The sequence below is a fragment of the Esox lucius genome, chromosome 19 (genome assembly GCF_011004845.1).
Source record: "Esox lucius isolate fEsoLuc1 chromosome 19, fEsoLuc1.pri, whole genome shotgun sequence".
Lineage (NCBI taxonomy): Eukaryota > Metazoa > Chordata > Actinopteri > Esociformes > Esocidae > Esox > Esox lucius.
In genome coordinates, this window is record NC_047587.1 from 35,316,446 (window position 1) to 35,339,863 (window position 23,418).

The 23,418-nt window shown below is 46.4% G+C and overlaps 1 protein-coding gene across 1 annotated transcript in view; it reads left to right on the forward strand.

The window, feature by feature from the left end:
* The first annotated feature begins 8,897 nt into the window (after positions 1–8,897).
* mob2a (MOB kinase activator 2a) overlaps positions 8,898–23,418 on the forward strand; it is a 70,888-nt gene continuing 56,367 nt past the window's right edge. Inside the window, exon 1 of the mRNA XM_010905151.5 lies at positions 8,898–9,494. Coding sequence (XP_010903453.5) covers positions 9,421–9,494 — 74 coding nt within the window. The 5' untranslated portion in view covers positions 8,898–9,420. The remainder of the gene's footprint in view (positions 9,495–23,418) is intronic.

The following is a 23,418-nucleotide window of genomic DNA, read 5'->3' on the forward strand; positions in this document are numbered from 1 at the left end:
TCTGGCCTTTCTCCATTTGTTCTGAACAAAATGTGCTTTCAGTCTATGGCTATACGTTACTGTTTATTACAATTATATTTGTAAAACCATATTAAAAATAAGTTTTGTGATTCGGGGCGATTGAGACGTTTATTTTAATTGCACTTTATATTTTAAAACATTATTATTTAGGGTAGGCTTATAACACATTTTATTTGTAACTGCTCAAATAGCCTACGTTTAAATTGATTCAGACGAATCTGGGAAGTAAGCCTACTTTAAAAACGTCGTCTTGGATGTTTTCACTTGGTCAAAATGTACTTATCTTGTAATTTGATTGATGTGCTAGAAAATGCAAACCACGACCTAATGTGTAGACTTCATGCCCAGCATCGTTCTTGTAGTTACGCGTCACTCTTAGGTTGTGTGGTGCATTGGCACAAAAGCCTGATTGTGTTGCTTGTATATTACGAATATCCTGTTGCATTAACATTTATAAAATCGGTTTTCCCCTGACGGACCATTGTTTACATCTTCAGGTCATAGAATTACTATGACAGATAGAAGAAGCTCTAGCATTTGTGGTCGATAGAACCCTCGACAGTCTGGCCCATAGCCCTTAGTGGCATCACAACACCATACTGATTTTTTTTTCAGGTAAGGGAAGGACCCTCCATTAGCCTGCAGTAGTTATGACTTACATTCAGTATTATCCAACGTGGTTTACACTCACAAACGGCAGCCTACATAGACGAGGTAGGTGAACCAAGGTGGCATTCTCAATGAACAGCTTCCTCTAATTTAATGAATCAAATGGATCAGTGTTGTTCTAACTGAAACAGTGTACGAGATGGGCTGGCTCTGCGCATTGAGCAGCTCAGGTTGGCCGTGCTTATGCTGTTTTGGGCATTCAGACTTCTATTACATAACTTAATGCTGCCACCTACCGTTGGCGTTGAGTCAAACTCCACTTCCCATTTCTCCCATTGGTGAAGGTGAAAAGGAATCAATAATTTTGTTCTGTAAGTGCAAATAGATGCGCTGTACGGAATGCATAGTTTTCAGTTGTACTCGGATTACGCTTAACACACAACTTTAGGGATGCCAAGGGGAGTCATAGGGGAAGAAAGAGCCAGCGAGTGTGTGAGTGTGGCTCAGTTGGTTCTTTGCAACGCCAGGTTGTGGGTTTGATTCCATTATATAAAAATATTTACAAATATTTACACTAACTCCTGTGTGAAGATGTGTTAGATGCAGGCTCTACTTTTTCTGGGTAGGCTATTTTAATATTTACAAATGCAATGCCCAAAACAATAACTTTTATTTTAGGATTTACATTTCCCTGTGTGTAGTTCCAAATACTGTCAATTATTGAACTACATTTACAATCCCAGTCTGATTTGCATCTGTACTGTCTAGGTAGATGTATGTGTGTGTTTGTAATATCACTGTGTGTGTGTGTGTGTGTGTGTGTGTGTGTGTAATGTCCAAGTGCTGACCTAAGCAGCAGGGCGTACTACTGCCTGTCTCTTTAATAGTGTTCCTTTGGTCCAGACTGAGGCAGCACTTTGCTCCATACAGCTCCAACCCTATCAGCACTCTGACCGTCCCCTTGTTACCGAATCCATCAGCACACAGCAGCACATATACAGTACTGAAGCCCAGTCCTATACTACAGCCCTACATCTCAGCCTTATACCTCTCCTATTCCCCTGCCTCATGCCCAACATTATGCCCCAGTCCTATGCCCCAATTATATACCCTAGTCCTATACCACATTCCTATTACCCAGCCCTATACTCAACTCTATACCCCAGTGCTATACTACATCCCTACATCCCAGCCTTATACCTGTCCTATTCCCCTGCCCCATGCCAATTCTATACCCCAACCCTATACCCCAACCCTCTACCCTAGTCATATACCCAAATCCTATACCCTAGCCCTATACCCCAACCGTATACCCTAGTTCTATACCCCAACCCTATATATTAGTTCTATACCCCAACCCTATACATTAGTTCTATACCCCAGCCCTATACCCCAACCCTCTACCCTAGTTCTATACCCCAACCCTATTCCCTAGCCCGATACCCCAACCGTATACCCTAGTTCTATACCCTAACCCTATACCTTAGTTCTATACCCCAGACCTCGACCCTAGTCTTATACCCCAGTCTTTTTCCCCAACCCTATACCTCAGTCCTATACTACAGCCCTATATTCCTGTCCTATACCCCAGCTCTATATCCCAATCCAATATCCCAGCCCTATCTCCCAGCCTTATATCTGTCCTATTCCCATACCCCAGCCCTATGATACAGCCCTATAGTCCAGTCCTATACTACAGCCCTATAGTCCAGTCCTATACTACAGCCCTATACTCCAGTCCAATACTACAGCCCTGTACTCCAGTCCAATACTACAGCCCTGTACTCCAGTCCAATACTACAGCCCTATACTCCAGTCCAATACTACAGCCCTATACTCCAGTCCAATACTACAGCCCTATACTCCAGTCCTATACTACAGCCCTATACTCCAGTCCTATACCCTAGCCCTATACCCCAGGCCCTTTTACTAAGCCCTCACCAGCACATAGCCAAGCCAAATCGTATTTATATTGAACATTTAGCAGACATTAGTGCTGCTTTTGTACATTTATTTTTAAATCATTACTGACTGCCTAATACTTCACTGTATGTGTGTTTATAAAGAAAACTGAAAATAACTGAAAATGTTTGAATAATTTATAAGCCTTTGGATATTGAAATGTTCAGTCTGATCCTATGGGTGTTGGGAAACATATTAGAAGATATTTACCTACACAGCCCTGATTGGCTGAAAGGTTGTTCTTGATTCCACCCCCTTTCCCGGGTGGATTGTCATAGGTTCACAATAATCAAATCACAATCGTTCCATACCAAAATAGGCCAAAAGCTCAATCCCACCTTATTTTTAACTTGTTAATGTAAAAATATCTTAAAGTGACAGGACATTTAGATTCTGGGCCTCTAAAGAAGCAATTTACAGTCACATGTGTACACATATCACACGCAGATTTCTCCCATGAAGTGAAAGCACTATCCTGGCATTGCAAGGATCAGCCTCTAATATTACCAACTGAGGTTCAGAGGAACACAACTCGTCCAGTGCTATTTATGGTGTATTCTGGGATGGATCAGCACATAGCCCCAAACTCAGTGTGTACGCCTTGACAACCCCATCATGGACCACCACAGGGTCACATGTTTTACCCCACCCACCCCAAGGACATAGGATTATATAACCTGACAGTGTACACACACACACACACACACACAGATTATGGTGGCTGACGGCACTTTGATGTGACAGGCTGCTACTCTCTGTTATCATGTCCCTGCTCTCTGGCGATGACATCAGAAACACACGTGGGCTATTTCTGTTCGGTTGCCGGGTGAAAATGAGGTCATGTCTGATGTGCTGAATATGATGAGAAAGAAAAGACCCATATCAAACGTTTCATGCAACGATTAGCCTGGTGAAAACAGTTCTGCTTGGTGCAAGGCACCCACATAGTTTTGACTGGATGTCATCTCGTAAAAGTGGATTTTCTCAGAACTGTTTTCGTGTAACACTATTTCTGCGGGCCAACCAATGTAAACATTTATGCACTGTTAATGAAGCCCTTTGGGAAAAAGACGTTTGCTATAATGGCAAATAGTATCATTTATGAAATGATGTAAAGCCATTTCTGATTCAGATCCTCTTCTCTTTGTCTGTGCTCTTCTCTCCTCCATTCCCAGCCCTAGTTCTAATTTTACCTCTGTTAACCTTTGACCTGCCATACACCATCCTCTATTTCCATTTGGGAGGGTAAGTTACTTCAGACCGTCAGCTAATTGGCACGCATGTGATGTCAGTCATCCTAGGGCGTCAACAGACTTCGTCTGCCCACAACTTGAAATGTTTTATTTATATCAACAATAGATGTAAGGCAGGGGAAATATTATGGAAATGTTAAGGAAATGTTATGGACTCCTCTTTTGTCTCTCAGCCAACATGATGCATGTTCACTTTTGACAGTTAGCAGTTTGCTAAGCCCATAAATGACAATATACAGTCATTGTGAATTTGTCTGATCAGACCTACTGAAATAATGTTTGTGAAGTCGTGCATTGACTCCTCGCCTTGCCTTCTTACATGCACCTCCTCTGTACTTCCGTATTTCCTTCTCCTTCCCACACTTCCCAACCCCCCCTCCCTTTCTCTGTCCTCCGATGGGTGAGTGGAGATGGCTGGAGCCATGCAGGGCAGCAGACATGAGTAATGTGGCTGAGACTGACTCAAAACACTCAGACGTCAGCCGGCAGCGTGGAGCCTTCCATGACTCACACACACACACACACACACACACACACACTGCAACTGGTAATAAAGACAGTCCGATGCCCGGAGTGCACCATGCAATGTGTTTCCTTTGATCAGGAGGTATCCCTGGTAGACAATTTGGACCGACTATGGATTTGTCTGTCAACAATTACCTCAGAGGGTTTACCGTAACAAAAACACAGCTACCCACCCTAAAACTATATTAACACTGTGTAGCTAGCTGTTTATATTGTTCCATCTAACTACAGGAGTCCTTATAACAGAGGAACTGGCAGTGTAATAACCTTTTTAATTAGTTATTTAATTGCCATGTTAAAGGCTGGGATGTGCAGTTCAAGTTAGGCAGCAAATTACACAGAAATGCAGTGGAATTGGAGGTGCTGCCTAGAGTTTTGCCCCGTGGCCACATTGTGTGTTCGGTGCGACATGTGCCCCTGCAGCAATGTTCACCTTGAGTGAAGTCCTAACGCGGGTGAAATGTGAGCGCAGCTTCTTTGTCCACTGAGGTAGAATAGGATGTGACCACAACACCCAGAATGGAAACACGGAGTCAGCTGGATGATGGAGTGATTCTCGTCAGATAAACACACAGACACACACACACAAACACACACACAGACATGAAAGAAAACACACAGACACACACACACTGACACCCATACCCAAAGGCACTCAAACAAAGTCCACTGTGATTCTCCTCAGCTAAACGTCTCTGGTCACGCCATATACACACTGTAAATATTTTACCTCAGCCCACAAATCAAATTGACATAAAAAAAAAAAGAAAAAAGACTTTTCTTTTAAAGGTTTATCTCTGTCACCCACTTTCTCCACATTGCATGTCTGCTCATGACACGAAGCAGGAAATTGCTTGCTGCTTTGTCCTTGACTTACATTGGGAAAGGCCTGCCGTCTGAAGGCCACCTACAGTCTGTGAATATGGCCCAGACACATGAACATCAGTACCTCACATTTGCTCTGATAACTGAGGACATTCAGGTGAGGTGCAACTGTCTCTGATGGCACATGCTTTATTGACACTTGCAGCCACATAGTAAGGCTTGTTTAAAAGTTGACTTTAGTACTGTGACGAGGTACATCTGTTCCAAAGGGTTCAGAAACAATCTAACATTTACTGCGTTAATGACAACACACACAAACATGTAGGTTATACTATTAAGGTGAGGAATCGAAGTACCATTTTATCTAACCCCCAACCCTAAACCAAACCATAACCTTAAATCTAACTCTTAACCTCAGCTTAACCTTTACCTAACTAACCATAATAAACTTACCCTCCACAGCTAAACAGGAACACACAAAGGAAAACACACACCTCCGCTTTGCATCTATTATGTATTGTATTATTAATGCAGGAGTAATGTGAGGTGTCTCTGTGTTAATGCCTGCTAATGGCTTTTAGACTTAACTGCCGCTGGCAATGAATAAATCATTTCAGTGACGACACCAGCCACACCCCTCCCCTACTGCCTCTGTTTACCAACTCTGTAGTAGTGAGGAGTGTGTGCGCGTGTGCGTGCTTGCGTGCATGCGTGTGTGTGTATACGTGCATGTGGGTACATGCGTGCGCATCTTTAGTCGTTCCCAAAACAACAGCAGGCAATGGGAAGCAAAAGGGTCAGTGGGTTTTTAAGTATGCATGAGGTACATCAGGTATATAGGTCTTTACTTCACCATCGGGCCGAAACAGCACTACCACACCGTGCAGGTATTTCTCCCACGTCAACATGAGTGCCTTCGTCCATTCTGAGGTGGCATCCCAGAATAGGTCTTAGAAGAGAGGAGGGGTGAAGAGGAGGAGTGAGGCTGGGATGGGGCCATATCGATTCTATGCGTCTATATTGATGGAGAGATGTGTTTCAGGAAGTGACCTTGGCAGGACCAGGAGACAGAACCAACCAACATCCACCTGGCCCAGACATTGCCCTGTCTTTCAGTGTGCTCCATCAAAGCCTGGTATTTTCTAGAAAGCTTTCAAATCTCTTGAAGCACATGAGAGCTTGTTATGACTCAGATACAGTCAAAAGCACCCGGATTAACCTGAACAAGATTCTTGGTAACTATTCTCTAGTAACTAGTATCTATCTATCTAGCTTACTATCAGGACTGATAATACATGTTTTTCTTTAAAAACAGCTCTCTAAATTATCTTGCTTAAGCAATAATTTATGGGTAATACCATATTATACCATATATACCTGGTCTTAGACCCAAGGCATTGTGGATTGCTTGGACACAGTTCTTGGCTGTGGTATATTGACAATATACCATAAACCCTGAGCAGACTTATTGCTGTTATATAACAGTTACCAATGCAATTTCAACAGTAAAATAAGATGTGATGTCATACCCATGTTATACAATCTCATACACCATGGCTTTCAGACAATCACCCTTCAAGTTATAAAATAACTTTAGGTCATGCCATTGAAATATAAATGACAGCGTACTCAAAATGAGTTAAAATACCTATTTCAAATAAAAGCTGCATGGCCTATGGTGGTCCAGGGGCCTAAGTTGTGACATCTGTTGCGCATGTACATCTGCAGCATGGGCTCAAATCTGTGCCACTGCTCTTTCGTTAAAAAAAAATGTTGCCATTATTTTACCAGTTAAGTATGCTAAGAATGTATTTACAGATCTACTTATTTAATGCAGGGAGCATTTGCTCCAGGACAGAACAACAGTGATTTTCACCTTGTCAGCTCTGGGATTAAGACCAGCATCCTATTGTGTCCCAGTGTGCTTGACCACGACTCTGCCACCCCATCTACTAATGCATAAAATACAGGAAAAATAGATGTACAAAAGTAGCAGAAATTGCCTCTTTTGAACGATAGATAGTATTCATGCCCCCCTCGTTCATCAGTTAAGATGAATGCCACGAAGAAACATCCCGCAGCTCTCTCTAGTGGTCATCTGTGCTACTACAGCAGCACTGAGAACATTCCCCCAGCTACACTATCACCACTTTGACTCCGCCTTTCAAAGAGCTGATTGGAGCTAACCAGGGCAATAAAGCGTCAGTTGACCAATGCTGTGACTCTGCCTACTGTTAACAGGGCTTATATACTCAGCGCTCCCTCACACGCCTGTGTTCAATTGTTATTTATAGGATCCAGTCGGGGAGGAAGTGAGGAGTGGGGATACGGAAATGGCTGCCACTGTTAAGTCCCGCTCTGATGGTTTTTCAAATATCAGAGAGAGGGAGACAGAGAGGGAGTAAATGAGGGCTGGAATGGAAAAAAAGATAAGCATATATGGGGAGAGACAATAGAGAAAGAGAGTGAGAGAGAGAGAGAGAGAGAGAGAGAGAAAAAGGAGAAAGGATGGGAGTCATCTCAGCAGATTAGAGTACAGATGAATTGTCTTCTATGAGACTGTCAGGGTTTTAAGATTGATTGTCCATTTTCTGATCGAGGGAGATTGGTTCAGAAGAGAACAGTCAAACATTTAACAGATATAAGGATCATGGTAAGACTGAGGGGAAGAAGGGCCATGCCAAGGCTTTAATAGCTCAATGGGTACACAACCAAGATTTAACCATATATTCACCTGAACAACTATTATACAGTGTGGTTGGGCAGATGCTTGGTGGCTGACCAGAAGGCACAGCAACGGGTGGTGAAAACCGGCCAGCACATCACTGGTGCCAGCTCCCCCAGCCATTGTAGACCTCTAGTGCAAGCGGCGTATGCATAGGGCGTGCGGCATCACCAGGGACCCTTCACATCCATGCCACCAACTGTTTGCCCTCCTTCCATCAGGCAGGCGGTACAGGTCTCTTCGTTCCTGCACCAGCAGGCTCAGGAACAGTTTTTTTCCATCTACTGCAACACTGCTGAACTCTGTGACCCAACACAAACCATATCTCCCCGCTCACCGCTTAGTACATCTTCTCAGGGTCCTTGTTGCACTACTCTCTTTGTACTACTGCTTTGCAAAGTCTGATAAGGACGTTTTCAGTTGTACATGTCTACCTCGGGAACCTCATTGCTGGCAATCCTAGAATTTTAGTTGCCACATGCTTACCTTGCACCATTTCAATTGTGGCCTAGAATTTCCTTTTGTATTTGCGTTCATTTCACATTTATACATCCCACTTATAACATGCATTGGTCTTAAATGTTTCACTTTTACATTTTATGCCATCTTATGTTTGCACTTCTGGTTAGAAGATAACTGCATTTTGTTGTACTTTACTCATACTTGTTCAATTACAATAAAGTTGAATCTAATCTAATAAGTTTATGTTGTGTATATATCACCAATGTATCAAGATGTGTAGAGTATCACTTTACATTACAATGCATTATGCGTTACTTCCTAACTAACTGATATCAAGGATGTCTGTGTTCAATACATTTGCCGAATATGAACGTCATACCAATAAAGTGCAATTCATTTTCTTCTTTGAACTACATATCCCATTGATATCCGTAGCGCTATATGTGACGTAACAACACGCAGTCGCACAAGGGAAGGGGTTGATCGGGTCGGATCTATGTTTACTTCCGGGATTTGGTTCTGCCAGCAGCAGCAGCAGCAGCAGCGAAGATCGCTGCCTGTAGCTAGCGGTTTCAACTCTAGAGCTAATACAGTGATGGTTCATGACAGTGTAGCCAGATAAGCTACACCAGCGGCAGCCGAAGACTATTTTCATTATATCCTGCAGTCAGTGAAGGACATTAGGCGCGACAGCGGACGGCGACGTAAAGTGAAGCTACGGGATACTCGCCGACCGGAAAGTGGAGCGAGACCCGCAGCCTGTCTCCTCCACTCGTCGTCTCGAGCTCAAAGTCACTCAATGCTGCGCTCATCTTGCCTCGCCCCCGGCGCAGCACCCACTGTTCTTACTAGCTAGCCAGCTGTTCTGTTTATTGTAAAATAAAAAGAACCACCACCACCAGGGATAGGTTTTTTGATTTTTTTACGACCATCTGTACAAAGACACACCGACGATACACAGACAGTGACACCAATTCAACAAGAAGAGAGACAGGAGTCGGGGCCAGGCGGAGAAGCGAGGTTGGCCGGGTGAAAGTTATGCGGGGTCGCCTCCAGCAGCCCTTGGTGGATTTACTTCTTAGCTCGATACAAATCATGGATTGGTTAATGGGGTAAGTACAGCTAACACGTCATGTCGACTGACAGCACGTACCTAAAGCACATATAACTAATATTGTTTTGTGTAGATAATGTTACTTTGACAGGCAACGATGCAAACGATGTTTTACTGACTGTATTGTATAAGAAAATGCAAGCTGAACAATGCTATCACTATCAGTGGAAATAAGTTCACTTTCTCCAATGGCTAGTTGCCTTACTCTCTGAATAGCTAACTAACTAGCCAGCTAAGTAAAGTTAGCAAGAGATCATTATGCCGTGTCCTCGTTTTTGGGAAAAGGTACAGTAACGTTAACCGGCCAGAAGATATTCGAGCATCCCGTGGCCTGTTGCACAGCCAGCGGCCCAGATTAGATCATGTAAATGTATTTCTGTAGAAGCCTGTCACTCTGGCCACTCTGACATTGGTTACATTTATTTTTAGACCGATTTATGAAACTGGCTCGCAAGTTAGTGGTTCTCTTTGTAACGTTATTTCCTTGCAAGGTGCATTATTTTGACACCGTTTCGATTGGTATCAATGTGGTAGTTGGCTTGCTAGCTTGTTAGTTAGCTTTTTAGCTAGCTAGTTACTTGCTTTTTACGTTGGCTTCGTCTTCACTGATATTGACTGTAAATGGCTATACAGTTAGCCATAGCTACTGCTGGTAGCTAGACTCTGCTAAGCTGTCTGGCGTCATTGACACAAGTCACAACACGGGCCCGGTCGCTCTATGTAGTGTGTTCGTTTTTCTTTTAAATAAGTACTTGTTAGTTAGTATAGATTGCATTTTGCCTATGGCGGTTTAGTTTGTATGAATACATTTTCTTGTAGCTAAAGGCAAGCCAGGTGACACGCTGAAATGGTTTTGGTGGTGTAATATAAAGGGACGACTCAGGAGCGGCTAATGTGATGCTGACCTGTCAATTTATTTTGAGGGAAACGTTCGTCTTTAGCGTGTTTGATAATGGATTTTAGTTTGATATCTGCTGTGGTTTGTAGTTGACAGGTGATTTCACAGACCGTGCAAATTTGGCAATTTCAGACCATTTCCTTTGACAGTTATACTGCAATACAAGTGTATGCTAGACATTGCCATTGGCCTCAGTTTTGTTTTCTGACTTAATACTAGTTACATAACATTTACAATGCAAACTCAGGTGAGTCGGGCATGAACAGAGTCTAGTCCATATTTGCTTGCAAAGAGAGCAGAGCAATACAAATGTAATCGATATCTTTGCTATGGCGTGATAAGCAGTGGGCACGCACGCAATTAGCAGAGGAACGCTTTTGCCTGTTTGTGAACTGGCTCCGTGTCCAACTGTTTCCAGCATGTGTGGATATTTGCCCTTTTACACGTTTCGACCACATTGCTGGTCATAACTATGTCTGTATCATGTTTACACCAGTCCTGTGTTTTATGGGATGTTTTTCAGTATGTGGAAGCTTTATTGGAAAGAGTTTGACTCTAGTCTCTCTGCCTGTGTTAAGTGTGCAAGTGGAGAGGGAGAGATCAGCGCTTCCTTTTCATAAAGAAACTCCTCTGTCTCTCTGTCTGTGCTCCTGGGCCACCACTGATATCTTTCTGCATGCGTGATCTCCAACACGGCACAGGAACAGAGCACTTCCTTTGTCTGCCTCAACAGCCCTGTCAAGGCAGATTTTGAGTCCTGCTGAAAGGTGTGACGCCAAGCCTCTGACTCAGTTTGAGGCTAGAGGAAGGGGTGGAGGTGTGGTGTTTTTTGGGTGGTTCTCCTTCGCATGACATTCTGGCAGCACGATAACGCAGTCACTGCCCCACTGAAAATATGAACTAGGCACCAGCTATGACATTTGTTGCCTGTGGCAGTGTTGACAGGAAACTTGTTTATGATATGTCTCTATCTCACCTCTTTTTAGTCTCTCTCATGGGCTGTCTCTCACCCCCGCGTCATTCCCTCTCTCCCAGTCTGCCCCCCCCCACACAGTCTGTCTCCCCCCCACATCATTCCTTCTCTCCCAGTCCCCCCCCCCCTCAGCACTGGTCTGTCCCCCCCCCTTCAGCACTGTCTGCCCCCCCTCTCAGCACAGTCTGTCCCCCCCCCCCCCTCAGCACAGTCTGTCCCCCCCCCCCCTCAGCACAGTCTGTCCCCCCCCCCTCAGCACAGTCTGTCTCCCCCCCCCCCCTCAGCACAGTCTGCCCCCCCCCTCAGCACAGTCTGTCTCCCCCCCCCCCAGCACAGTCTGTCCCCCCCCCCCCCCACAGCACAGTCTGCCCCCCCCCCCCTCAGCACAGTCTGCCCCCCCCCCCCTCAGCACAGTCTGTCCCCCCCCCCCTCAGCACAGTCTGCCCCCCCCCCCCTCAGCACAGTCTGTCCCCCCCCCCCCCCCTCAGCACAGTCTGTCTCCTCTCTCCCCTCAGCACAGTCTGTCTCTCTCTCTCCCCTCAGCACTTCTGTCTCTCTCTCTCCCCTCAGCACTTCTGTCTCTCTCTCCCCCCCTCAGCACTTCTGTCTCTCTCTCTCCCCTCAGCACAGTCTGTCTCTCTCTCTCCCCTCAGCACTTCTGTCTCTCTCTCTCCCCTCAGCACTTCTGTCTCTCTCTCCCCCCCTCAGCACTTCTGTCTCTCTCTCTCCCCTCAGCACAGTCTGTCTCTCTCTCCCCCCCTCAGCACTTCTGTCTCTCTCTCTCTCTCTCCCCCTCTCAGCACAGTCTTGTCTCTCCCCCCCTCAGCACAGTCTGTCTCTCCCCCCCTCAGCACAGTCTGTCTCTCCCCCCCCTCAGCACAGTCTGTCCTCCCCCCCCCCTCAGCACAGTCTCTCTCCCCCCCCTCAGCACAGTCTGTCTCTCCCCCCCTCAGCACAGTCTGTCTCCCCCCCCCCTCAGCACAGTCTGTCTCCCCCCCCCCTCAGCACAGTCTGTCTCCCCCCCCCCTCAGCACAGTCTGTCTCTCCCCCCCTCAGCACAGTCTGTCTCTCCCCCCCCTCAGCACAGTCTGTCTCTCCCCCCCTCAGCACAGTCTGTCTCTCCCCCCCTCAGCACAGTCTGTCTCTCTCCCCCAGCACAGTCTGCCCCCCACACTGTCTGTCTCTCTTCCCCCCGAAGTCTGCCCCCCCCCACTGTCTGTCTCTCTCTCCCCTCAGCACTTCTGTCTCTCTCTCTCTCCCCTCAGCACTTCTGTCTCTCTCTCTCTCCCCTCAGCACTTCTGTCTCTCTCTCCCCCCCTCAGCACTTCTGTCTCTCTCTCCCCCCCTCAGCACAGTCTGTCTCTCTCTCCCCCCCTCAGCACAGTCTGTCTCTCTCTCCCCCCCCTCAGCACAGTCTGTCTCTCTCTCCCCCCCTCAGCACAGTCTCTCTCTCTCCCCCCCTCAGCACAGTCTGTCTCTCTCCCCCAGCACAGTCTGCCCCCCCCCCCCACTGTCTGTCTCTCTACCTCCCAAAGTCTGCCCCCCCACTGTCTGTCTCTCTACCCCCCACTGTCTGTCTCTCTACCCCCCAAAGTCTGCCCCCCCACTGTCTGTCCCCCCCCCCAAAGTCTGTCTCTCTACCCCCCAAAGTCTGCCCGCCCACTGTCTGTCTCTCTACCTGCCCACTGTTTGTCTGTGTCCCCCCCCCCCACTGTCTCTCTCTACCCACCCCCCACTGTCTCTCTCTACCCACCCCCCACTGTCTCTCTCTACTCACCCCCCACTGTCTCTCTCTACCCACCCCCCACTGTCTGTCTCTCTACCCACCCCCCACTGTCTGTCTCTCTACCCACCCCCCACTGTCTGTCCCCCCCCCCCACTTTCTGTCTCTCTCTCCACCCACTGTCTGTCTCTCTCTCCTCCCCTGTTTCTCTATCACCCCCGTCAGTCTCTCTTTCTACCCCTCTGCCTGACTGTCTCTCAATCTCCCCCTCTGCTTACTCTCAATCTCCCCCATCTGTCTGTCTCTCTCACCACACTGTCTCGCTCTCCCTTCGTCTCTCTCCCCCCCGTCTGTCTGTCTCTCTCCCCCCCGTCTGTCTGTCTCTCTCCCCCCCGTCTGTCTGTCTCCCCCCCCCCGTCTGTCTGTCTCTCTCCCACCCGTCTGTCTGTCTGTTTTCAGGCCCTTAATCCCCCCCAGTTTGTGCCCAGTGATATGTCTGCAATTCATGTTTAGACTTCCAGACAGGGTGGAACTGACAGAGTAATTGTTACACTACACAGCTCAATCAATGGCATTTTGAATCTCCTCAGCGTAGGACTGTTTGAAGCCTAGCGTTCGTAAGGCGTTTAAATGCCATATTTTTCTCTGAGCCAGGTGCAACTTTTCAGTAGGATAACGTTCACCTCAATGAACTAGCCTACACTTGCTCCTAGCCAGAAGTCTACTTTTCATCCACCAAACCAATGAAGGCCTTGACGACAAGCTGTGACACCATGTCCTGCTGGAAGAGATGGTCCTGTTCCATTGCTGTCTTTTGCTGTGGGTTCCTATTTAACCTGGTAGTTAATCACAGGTCTAAATCACTCCCTCATTAGAGGGCTAGACTGAAAACCAGCAGTACCTCTGGTCCTAAGGTGGAGAACCACCCTGAAGTATGATGCATTGTGTGTGTGTGTGTGTGTGTGTGTGTGTGTGACCCGAATGTACGTGAAGTCGTCAACCTTGCTCCGGCGCGAGAGCATAATGTGTTAACCCGAGCACGTGATCACCAGGAACAGGCCAAAGGACACCAGAGTATGACGTCCGGGCCGATGACGGGACAGGGATGAGCCGAGGCTCACGGTGACATCGGACAGAGGGATGACAAGTCTAACGGCAGGGGGAGGGAGATGGGTGTGTTGGACGGAGAGAGGGTTGACGGACCGCCACGCCCGCCGTCGGTTCGGCGCCTGACAAGGGACGGTCAGAGTTCACATTCGCCGCATGGCCGGCGTCGGCGGTCACGGCCTCCAACGCGTTCACCGCCCGGCACTACGGAGACTGAACGCGCGGGCCCGCCTGTCTTTTCCAGCTGGGCATGGCGACAGATGTTTAATCCCTACCGCCCCTCGGTGATGGATGGCTAATGCACACGGGGGGAGGGGTGGCCGGGGGGGGGGCGACAACTGCTAAGTGGTGTTCCAGGTTCATGACATAAACCATGACTGTGTTTGAGTGCAGGCGCTGCGGAACCATCAAACACAGACCAGACGTGTTCAAACACTGACGTTGGCCCGGAGCCGGCAAACACCGGGGCGGTCGATCTCGTCTCTGTAGTTTCTGAGGAAAGGGTGGAACGTCCCTCCGGGTGGCGCCGGAACGGCTCACTGACTCCGGCACGCGACAATGCTTCCCATGTCCCGCTAAATGTTTTATGCGGGTGTCTCGCTGGGCTGGCTCGAGTGATCCTGCCTGCCGTAGACGGAGGGCGCGTGAGGCTGGATCGCCCAAGGGCGGCCGTGTCCTTTTCGGGTGAGCTTAAGAATAAACGTGATGCTTCCGATGAGTCACATAACCTCTGGCCTATAGGCAGCCGAGATCTCTGCAGGGAGATTCAGAGATCCGAATATAAACTCCCAGGAAGAGGAGGCATTGCTGTAGATTAGAACGTGGGGGCGATTCCAGCTTTATTAGCGTTACATTTATATGCAGATCACTGTTTTCATGTCTTACTGAATGGAAGAACAAAATATATACTGTATATCAACGTGAACCTATTCCAGTTACAGCAGTCATCTGACATTGCAAGAAAATGTGTACATGAGACGGTATCCTCGTGCCTACACCACTGATCCACCTTTTTGGACAATGGGTTATGTCTGTAGGCTGTGTGATGTGTGGGGCTTTAGTTAGGGAACATTGCAGCATGAATATTCAAAGATAAACCCTCTCATCTTTCTATCAACTATCTTAAAGTAATACTGTCATGTATGAGAAATGCATTTCGGCACACATTTTGTGAACTATGACCTAGTACCCATAATTTTTCAAGATGGCATTAAGAGTCTATAGAACAAATACCAGCAAGCACGCAGAATGTGGTGAATGTGCAAGCTACTAAAACCAAGGTAGGATACGCTATAGCCCATCATTTATACTCTAAGACATTATACATTATCAACCAACATATCCACACTAAGACATTAAACATTATCGCTCATGCTAAGGCATTATACATTATCAACCAACATATCCACACTAAGACATTAAACATTATCGCTCATGCTAAGGCATTATACATTATCAACCAACATATCCACACTAAGACATTAAACATTATCGCTCATGCTAAGGCATTATACATTATCAACCAACATATCCACACTAAGACATTAAACATTATCGCTCATGCTAAGGCATTATACATTATCAACCAACATATCCACACTAAGACATTAAACATTATCGCTCATGCTAAGGCATTATACATTATCAACCAACATATCCACACTAAGACATTAAACATTATCGCTCATGCTAAGGCATTATACATTATCATCCGTGACATCCTCACTAAAATGTTGTTTGAGAACTTGTCTTTCCCAATATGTAAAATACTGTGGAACACAATTTTTATTTTATTTTTTAAAACTGTCCAATTTGGTCTTTGGCAGGTTTATTTCCTTAACCTCTATTCTTTCTCACTAATACTGGGCACGGCTGTGAGGGAGACCAAGCGGTGGGTCCTTTCTACAAGCCATGAAAACTGATCGAAGGCTTGGCTACCTGCCCTTTCAGGCTAAACACATCCAGTTTCCTACATATACTGATAAAGTCTGCAGTGAAAATCCAGTGATACTAAGGGACATGGATTTTTTTTTGAAAGGATAACTTGCATTTCACAATGCACAGGTTGACCGATGCATGGCATTTCCTGTCCTGTTGTTGTCATATGTTCTTTGTTTGCCGTTGTCATATGTTCTTTTTTTTGTTTAAAAAAGATGAATATTCCTTTATCTGCTTATATGTGTGTGTCTATCTAATGATTGACTGAGGGATGATTGATTATATTAGCTTTGACTCAGGCCTGAACATTCAAAGAGACATGAATGTGGTGGTACATTTCAATGGCAGCTTTCATTGTACGTTAGCAGCGGTCTCAAGACTCATACTTTACCAACACACACCCACGTTTGTTTTACTGTCACTGTGACCACTGGCAATTTAGTACCATTACAAACCAATCTACCTGAAACAAACCTTTGGCCTAGAACTTAACCTTTACCTCAATAACAGACATGCGTAAAGGTAATCCTAACTTAGAAATCAACAACGTAATGCCTAATCTTAACCCTAAGCCTAATTTGTAACCCTAAATGTAACCCCAAGTCAGATGAAGCGTCTTGGCAAAGTGAGGACCGGACAAATATCCTCACTTCGCATAATTTGCTCACTAAAATATTAAACTGGAACACACACTTCCTTACACGGTCACACCAGGTTGGTGAGATTCTTTTCCTGGAGCCAGGGTGCGGTAATATTCCATTTAAATTCCCATCAATTCAGGAAGGGTGTTAAAAATCAACTTTTTTTCTCAAGTCCTTGTTTTTCAGTACATTTGGAATTGGGTTTATGTTCAAATTAACTGGAATTAATCTCAATCCCCTGTAGAGCTTAAGAAATAGGTTAAAGCTGGGTAATATAATAAACTGGGCCGAGTTTTTGAAAAGTTTTCAATCCAGGGAATGTCTATCAAATAATATAAAATGCACAGAAATACATTCAATAGAACGAACCAGTCATTGACATAAAGTGGAACTCCCTTTGTATTTGTACATGCTTAATCATATGCAGCTTAGCTCCAATCTGGATAGATAACTCAGCCCTGATGGACAGACATCATTAAGTCAGTGTCCTTCACTCCTTTCTCCTTGCTAATTGAGGCACGCCCTAACAGGACACTGCTATTCACTGACTCAAACACTTGTCTATTTCTCTCTATCACTCTTCATCATTCTCTAGCTCAATGCAATTCAATAGACTTTTAGGACATGGAAACAGTAGTCAGACCAAAGACAAGCATTTCCACCACTAATAGTTGCTATCTCTCTCTCTGCCTGTCTTTCTCTCTCTGCCTGTCTTTCTCTCTCTGCCTGTCTTTCTCTCTCTGTCGTTCTCTGTTTTTTTTTTACTCTGCTCACCAGGCTCCCATTAGGTGTCTTAAGTCATGTTTGAGTATACTACAATTGATCTGAGAGTGTAGAGCACACAGCTCACTAAGACGTGCCCGGGCACACGTCAAACCCAACCGTTGGCAACGTGACCAGGGTCAAATACAGCCGACTTCATCTTCAGAAAACGCCAACTACCTTTGGTAAAATGACATCCTGCTGTCAGTGATGGAGCGTCCTGGAATTGATTTAGGCGTTCAGTTGAGTCCAGCAGCAGTTGAGTCCAGCGGCAGTGTTTCGTTCATTTAGAGGGATCTGCACTTCAAGGCTCAGAACAGATGCTTCTTTACTCCCCAAAGGATCCTTCCTCACCCTCTTCAGCCACCCTCTTGTCCTCTTTTCTTTCTTTCTTTCTCTCTCTGGATGTCTCTCTCTGGATGTCTCTCTCTGGATGTCTCTCTCTGGATGTCTCTCTCTGGATGTCTCTCTCTGGATGTCTCTCTCTGGATGTCTCTCTCTGGATGTCTCTCTCTGGATGTCTCTCTCTGTGAGGACACTGATGTGCGGGGACACTTGCGTGCCGCACAGCCCTTTCCGAGCAGGGAGCAGAGAACTCTGGGCCAAGTCAGGGTTAACAGGAGCTAGCATATCCGTGAAGCAGCCAGAAGCTAATTGGCAACTAGTTAGCAGAGCCGGGGTTAGTCAGGGGTAACCAGAAGCTAGCAAGCGAGGTCAGCGACGGAGGGGGGAGACGGAGAAGAGAATAGAAGGCAACGGTCTCATTTGGGAAGACTGGGGAGTAGGCACGCACACCCCTCTCTGCGAGCTCTCTTCTTTACGTGTCGCCACTTTTTCAAGTAGCTTCTCAGCTAAGTGGATTTGACTTGGTTCTGATGCGGACAGACGCAGTTGTTCAGTGGCCCGTTGCGTGTGTGCTCTCTTGCGTGCCAGGTGTCGTCTATGGGAACCTTACAGCTAGCTAGGACAACGGGCATTGAACAGTGCCTGGCCGCTGTGGCAGAGCGCGGTCCGAGGGGCTAGGGTTCATCCAGGTTACTAGCTATTCTCCACCAGCAGAGTTGAGTCTAAAACCATAGGAGCATGAGGTACTGAAAAACCTGCCATCGAAACTTTCTGTTCAGGCCTTTAAATAATAACTATTATTCTGTATTTGCAGCTCTATCATTCTTTCTCATGTTCTCTCTCTTCATTCTCTCATTCTTTTATTCTCATTCTTTCTTTTCCCTTTAGGCAGGGTGAGGCCCAGAAATGAAAGTGATATCAGAACGGTTCTGCACTTGGGCTTTTGACTGAATATGCTGAATTGTGTTTGTGTGTTTTCCGCATACATTTTGACAAATATAGTCTAATGTGTGATTTGTCAGTTCCTGCAATTATTTCATTCCAAGTCAAGAGCTGCCACTAGGAAATGTTTTTGTTGCCCACATAGACATTTCTGGCTTAGGGTAAAACTTGCTATTGGGGTCAGTGTTAGAATCAGGGTTAGTTTTGGGTGTATGTAATGGGGGCAAGGTTCTTGATTAGGGAAAGGTCAAGTTTAGGTGTAAAAGTGAGGTTATTGAGGTAACAGTATTAGGGTACGTTTTTGGCTTAGGGTGTAGGGAAAGTAAAGAAATATTTTCTTGGGTCCACCCAAGTGTTTGTGTAATATGGGCCGTTGCTCATACTACTAATCCTGTTTTTGTCAGTATTCAAATGCTCTAAGTGCACTTTGAGCCTATCTGGTTTGTGTGCGTTGGTGTGTGTGAGTTAATTTTTAAGAAGGCCTCAGTGTAGCACAAGCTGAGCGCTGTCCAATCCAACACCGGAAGATCCCTGGATGACCCGCCCCATCAGCCATGACTGACAGCTACCTGCCCTATGACCATTTAACCTTTGGGATATTTTGACCTTCTCATCCCCACAACTTGACTGTGTTGAGCTGCAAGGCCTTCATACGTAACGATTTGGATCTCCACCGATGGTCTTTTCTTGAAGTCTCAGGGTCGATTCCATTTTGAATCAATTCAAGAAGCGGAGTTGAGTTTCAATTCCTCCTGTGTTATGTCCCGGAGGTGTGGAATCAGCCACAGTACTGTCAGCCTCATCAGGTTCACTTCAGACAGAACCCTCCAGCATCACAACACTGTTTCACAGACCTTATGATCTTGACCAGTCACACACAGCCACACAAACACACAGCCACACAAACACACACGGAATGCTGGTTTTACTATAAAAGTGAGGATGTCAATAGTGCAATTTAAAAAAAGATTTACAGTGTATCCTTAACCTCAATAACCTGACCTTAATGCCTAACCTTAATTCTCAGCCTACAGTTAACCCCAAGCCTGAAAAAGCATATTATCAAAAATGTCCTCACTTTGCCTGATTTTCCCTGTTATAATATTGTAGTCGGGACCTGTGGTGCTCTCTTAGACAATGAAACAGGAACACACACACACACACACACACACACATCATCCCGCCTCTCTTGCTTTAGCAGTGTTTCAGCATTGTCATGAAATGCGTGTGTGTAATCATGTCAGATGGACTGCTGTTGTGACATGGCCTTTCTATTCCTGCTGTTAGGACAGGAACAGCTGGAGGGACCCAACAACACACACACACACACACACACGCAAACCAGCCGCTAGCCAGCGCATGTCATAGCCCTACCCAGCACACGCACACACATCATTACTGCCCTAGAACTGCTTTCCTATTGAGTCACACACGTCCAGTCTCTTCCTATTGAGTCACACACGTCCAGTCTCTTCCTATTGAGTCGCACACGTCCAGTCTCTTCCTATTGAGTCGCACACGTCCAGTCTCTTCCTATTGAGTCACACACGTCCAGTCTCTTCCTATTGAGTCGCACACGTCCAGTCTCTTCCTATTGAGTCGCACACGTCCAGTCTCTTCCTATTGAGTCGCACACGTCCAGTCTCTTCCTATTGAGTCACACACGTCCAGTCTCTTCCTATTGAGTCACACACGTCCAGTCTCTTCCTATTGAGTCACACACGTCCAGTCTCTTCCTATTGAGTCGCACACGTCCAGTCTCTTCCTATTGAGTCGCACACGTCCAGTCTCTTCCTATTGAGTCGCACACGTCCAGTCTCTTCCTATTGAGTCGCACACGTCCAGTCTCTTCCTATTGAGTCGCACACGTCCAGTCTCTTCCTATTGAGTCGCACACGTCCAGTCTCTTCCTATTGAGTCACACACGTCCAGTCTCTTCCTATTGAGTCACACACGTCCAGTCTCTTCCTATTGAGTCACACACGTCCAGTCTCTTCCTATTGAGTCACACACGTCCAGTCTCTTCCTATTGAGTCGCACACGTCCAGTCTCTTCCTATTGAGTCGCACACGTCCAGTCTCTTCCTATTGAGTCGCACACGTCCAGTCTCTTCCTATTGAGTCGCACGCGTCCAGTCTCTTCCTATTGAGTCGCACGCGTCCAGTCTCTTCCTATTGAGTCGCACGCGTCCAGTCTCTTCCTATTGAGTCGCACGCGTCCAGTCTCTTCCTATTGAGTCGCACGCGTCCAGTCTCTTCCTATTGAGTCGCACGCGTCCAGTCTCTTCCTATTGAGTCGCACGCGTCCAGTCTCTTCCTATTGAGTCGCACGCGTCCAGTCTCTTCCTATTGAGTCGCACGCGTCCAGTCTCTTCCTATTGAGTCGCACGCGTCCAGTCTCTTCCTATTGAGTCGCACGCGTCCAGTCTCTTCCTATTGAGTCGCACGCGTCCAGTCTCTTCCTATTGAGTCGCACACGTCCAGTCTCTTCCTATTGAGTCGCACACGTCCAGTCTCTTCCTATTGAGTCGCACACGTCCAGTCTCTTCCTATTGAGTCGCACACGTCCAGTCTCTTCCTATTGGGGAAAGGGTCTTTCTGTGTGTGCGTGTTTCTGTGCGAGGGGTGTGACTGAGCCCGGCTGTTTGTTTGGGACCGGCCTGAGCAACGCAGGCTTCTGATCGGGCCGCTGTGTCTCTGAGAGGGACGGATGTCTGGGTTCCATCCTGCCACTGACTCGACAGAGAGTTTAGCGATGAGATTCAGGGGTTGGGGGTGGGGGAGAGTGCAGGACATGGGTTGAGAAGGGGAGAGAGAGGAGCTGTGAGATATAGAGTGAAGTGTGCGGGGAGAGAGAAGATGGAGGGAGAGAGACAGGAGAATAGGGAGGTGGCAGAGAATGAAATGTTAGATACACAACCCTTGGTTTAACGTCTGCTTAAAACTGCAGGCTTGTTCAGCTTATTTTTGTGAAACAAAATGCGCAAACAAATGTTTCCCATGCCAATAAAGCTCTTGAATTGAGAGAAATATGGACCGGCATAGAGCACATCTAGAGTGTTAAACTTTGGGATCATCCTTTACGGTGGTTGAGTGTTAAAGCCAGGGATCATCCTTTACGGTGGTTGAGTGTTAAAGCCAGGGTTCATCCTTTACGGTGGTTGAGTGTTAAAGCCAGGGTTCATCCTTTACGGTGGTTGAGTGTTAAAGCCAGGGATCATCCTTTACGGTGGTTGAGTGTTAAAGCCAGGGTTTATCCTTTACGGTGGTTGAGTGTTAAAGCCAGGGATCATCCTTTACGGTGGTTGAGTGTTAAAGCCAGGGATCATCCTTTACGGTGGTTGAGTGTTAAAGCCAGGGATCATCCTTTACGGTGGTTGAGTGTTAAACCCAATCAATCGTGAGAATCTTTAAAAAATTGCTACACACAGCCTACAGTGTCTGCAATGTTTTGTATCAGCTAAGTATAATTTAATAATAATAATATTGTATTGCTTAATGTTTAAGTCATGTATGGTGAGGTCCCTGGCCATTCCTGGGCCCTGTGATCTAACTATAATCATATTCCTTATGATCCGAAAGGGAAAACCAATCCCGCCGGCGCTCCCTCGCTGAGGAAAATGATGAACTCAGTCCCTGATTACTCAGCGAATCACTGTCCATATGCTAGAGTCATATGTCCCACAACACCCCCTGTTTCTTCAGAAACACTAGGGGCATGTCTCTCATATGGCCCTTACATCTTCCGCTGTTCCTGCTGTCAGCTCACACGAACACACACACACACACACACACACACACACAGAGCAGTGTGTTGAGAGATTGCTAATGCACGAACCAATCCTGTCAGCAGAGGCATAGTCGTACGATGCAGGCTCTTAGAGTTTTCAAGGGAAAGGCCGGTGCCACACTTTGGCAGCCGATACCTTGTTTTCCTCCCCTAGAGCCATAACACTGCCGAGTCTCGGCGTTCAGCTGTGAAAAGGTTTTGTTTAGTTGCCCAAATCTGGCACTGTCCGGAGAACGGCACGCGGAGCTGTGTTCCTAATGGCACGCAGTGGAAAATGAAAATGAGCCTTTTTAGGATTGGTAGGCCGTGTTGAAAAGCTGCGACTTCAGCCGCCTCTGTCTGAAAAGGCACACACACAGTGTAGCCCTAATCCCTGAAAGGCTTGTGCTATCCCCTAGAGGAAGTGTGTGTAAACACTGATACGTGTCAGTGACTGATGGCTAACACACAGGCCCTCTCTAAGGAAGCACTGGCTGGGTTCTGGCTTTAGCAACAAGCTAGCTAAAGTCTGTAGGTTTGCCACAGGCAGTAGTTTAGCATTTGGCTGGCAATAGGCTAGGGTTTAGCATTAGGCTGAATAGGTTCCCTATAGGCACTAGATTAAGATTTGGCTAGTGTATAGCATTAGTCTATAGGTTCTCTATTGGAAGTAGATTAGCATTAGGCAAGTGTATAACAATAGTCTATAGGTTTTCTATTGGAAGTAGTTTAGCATTGTGCTAGCAATTGGAACCCTATCTAACAGCAGAATGTTAGAGGTGAGATTGATACAGGTGGTCGTTAATGCTGATAAGAGTCTGTAGG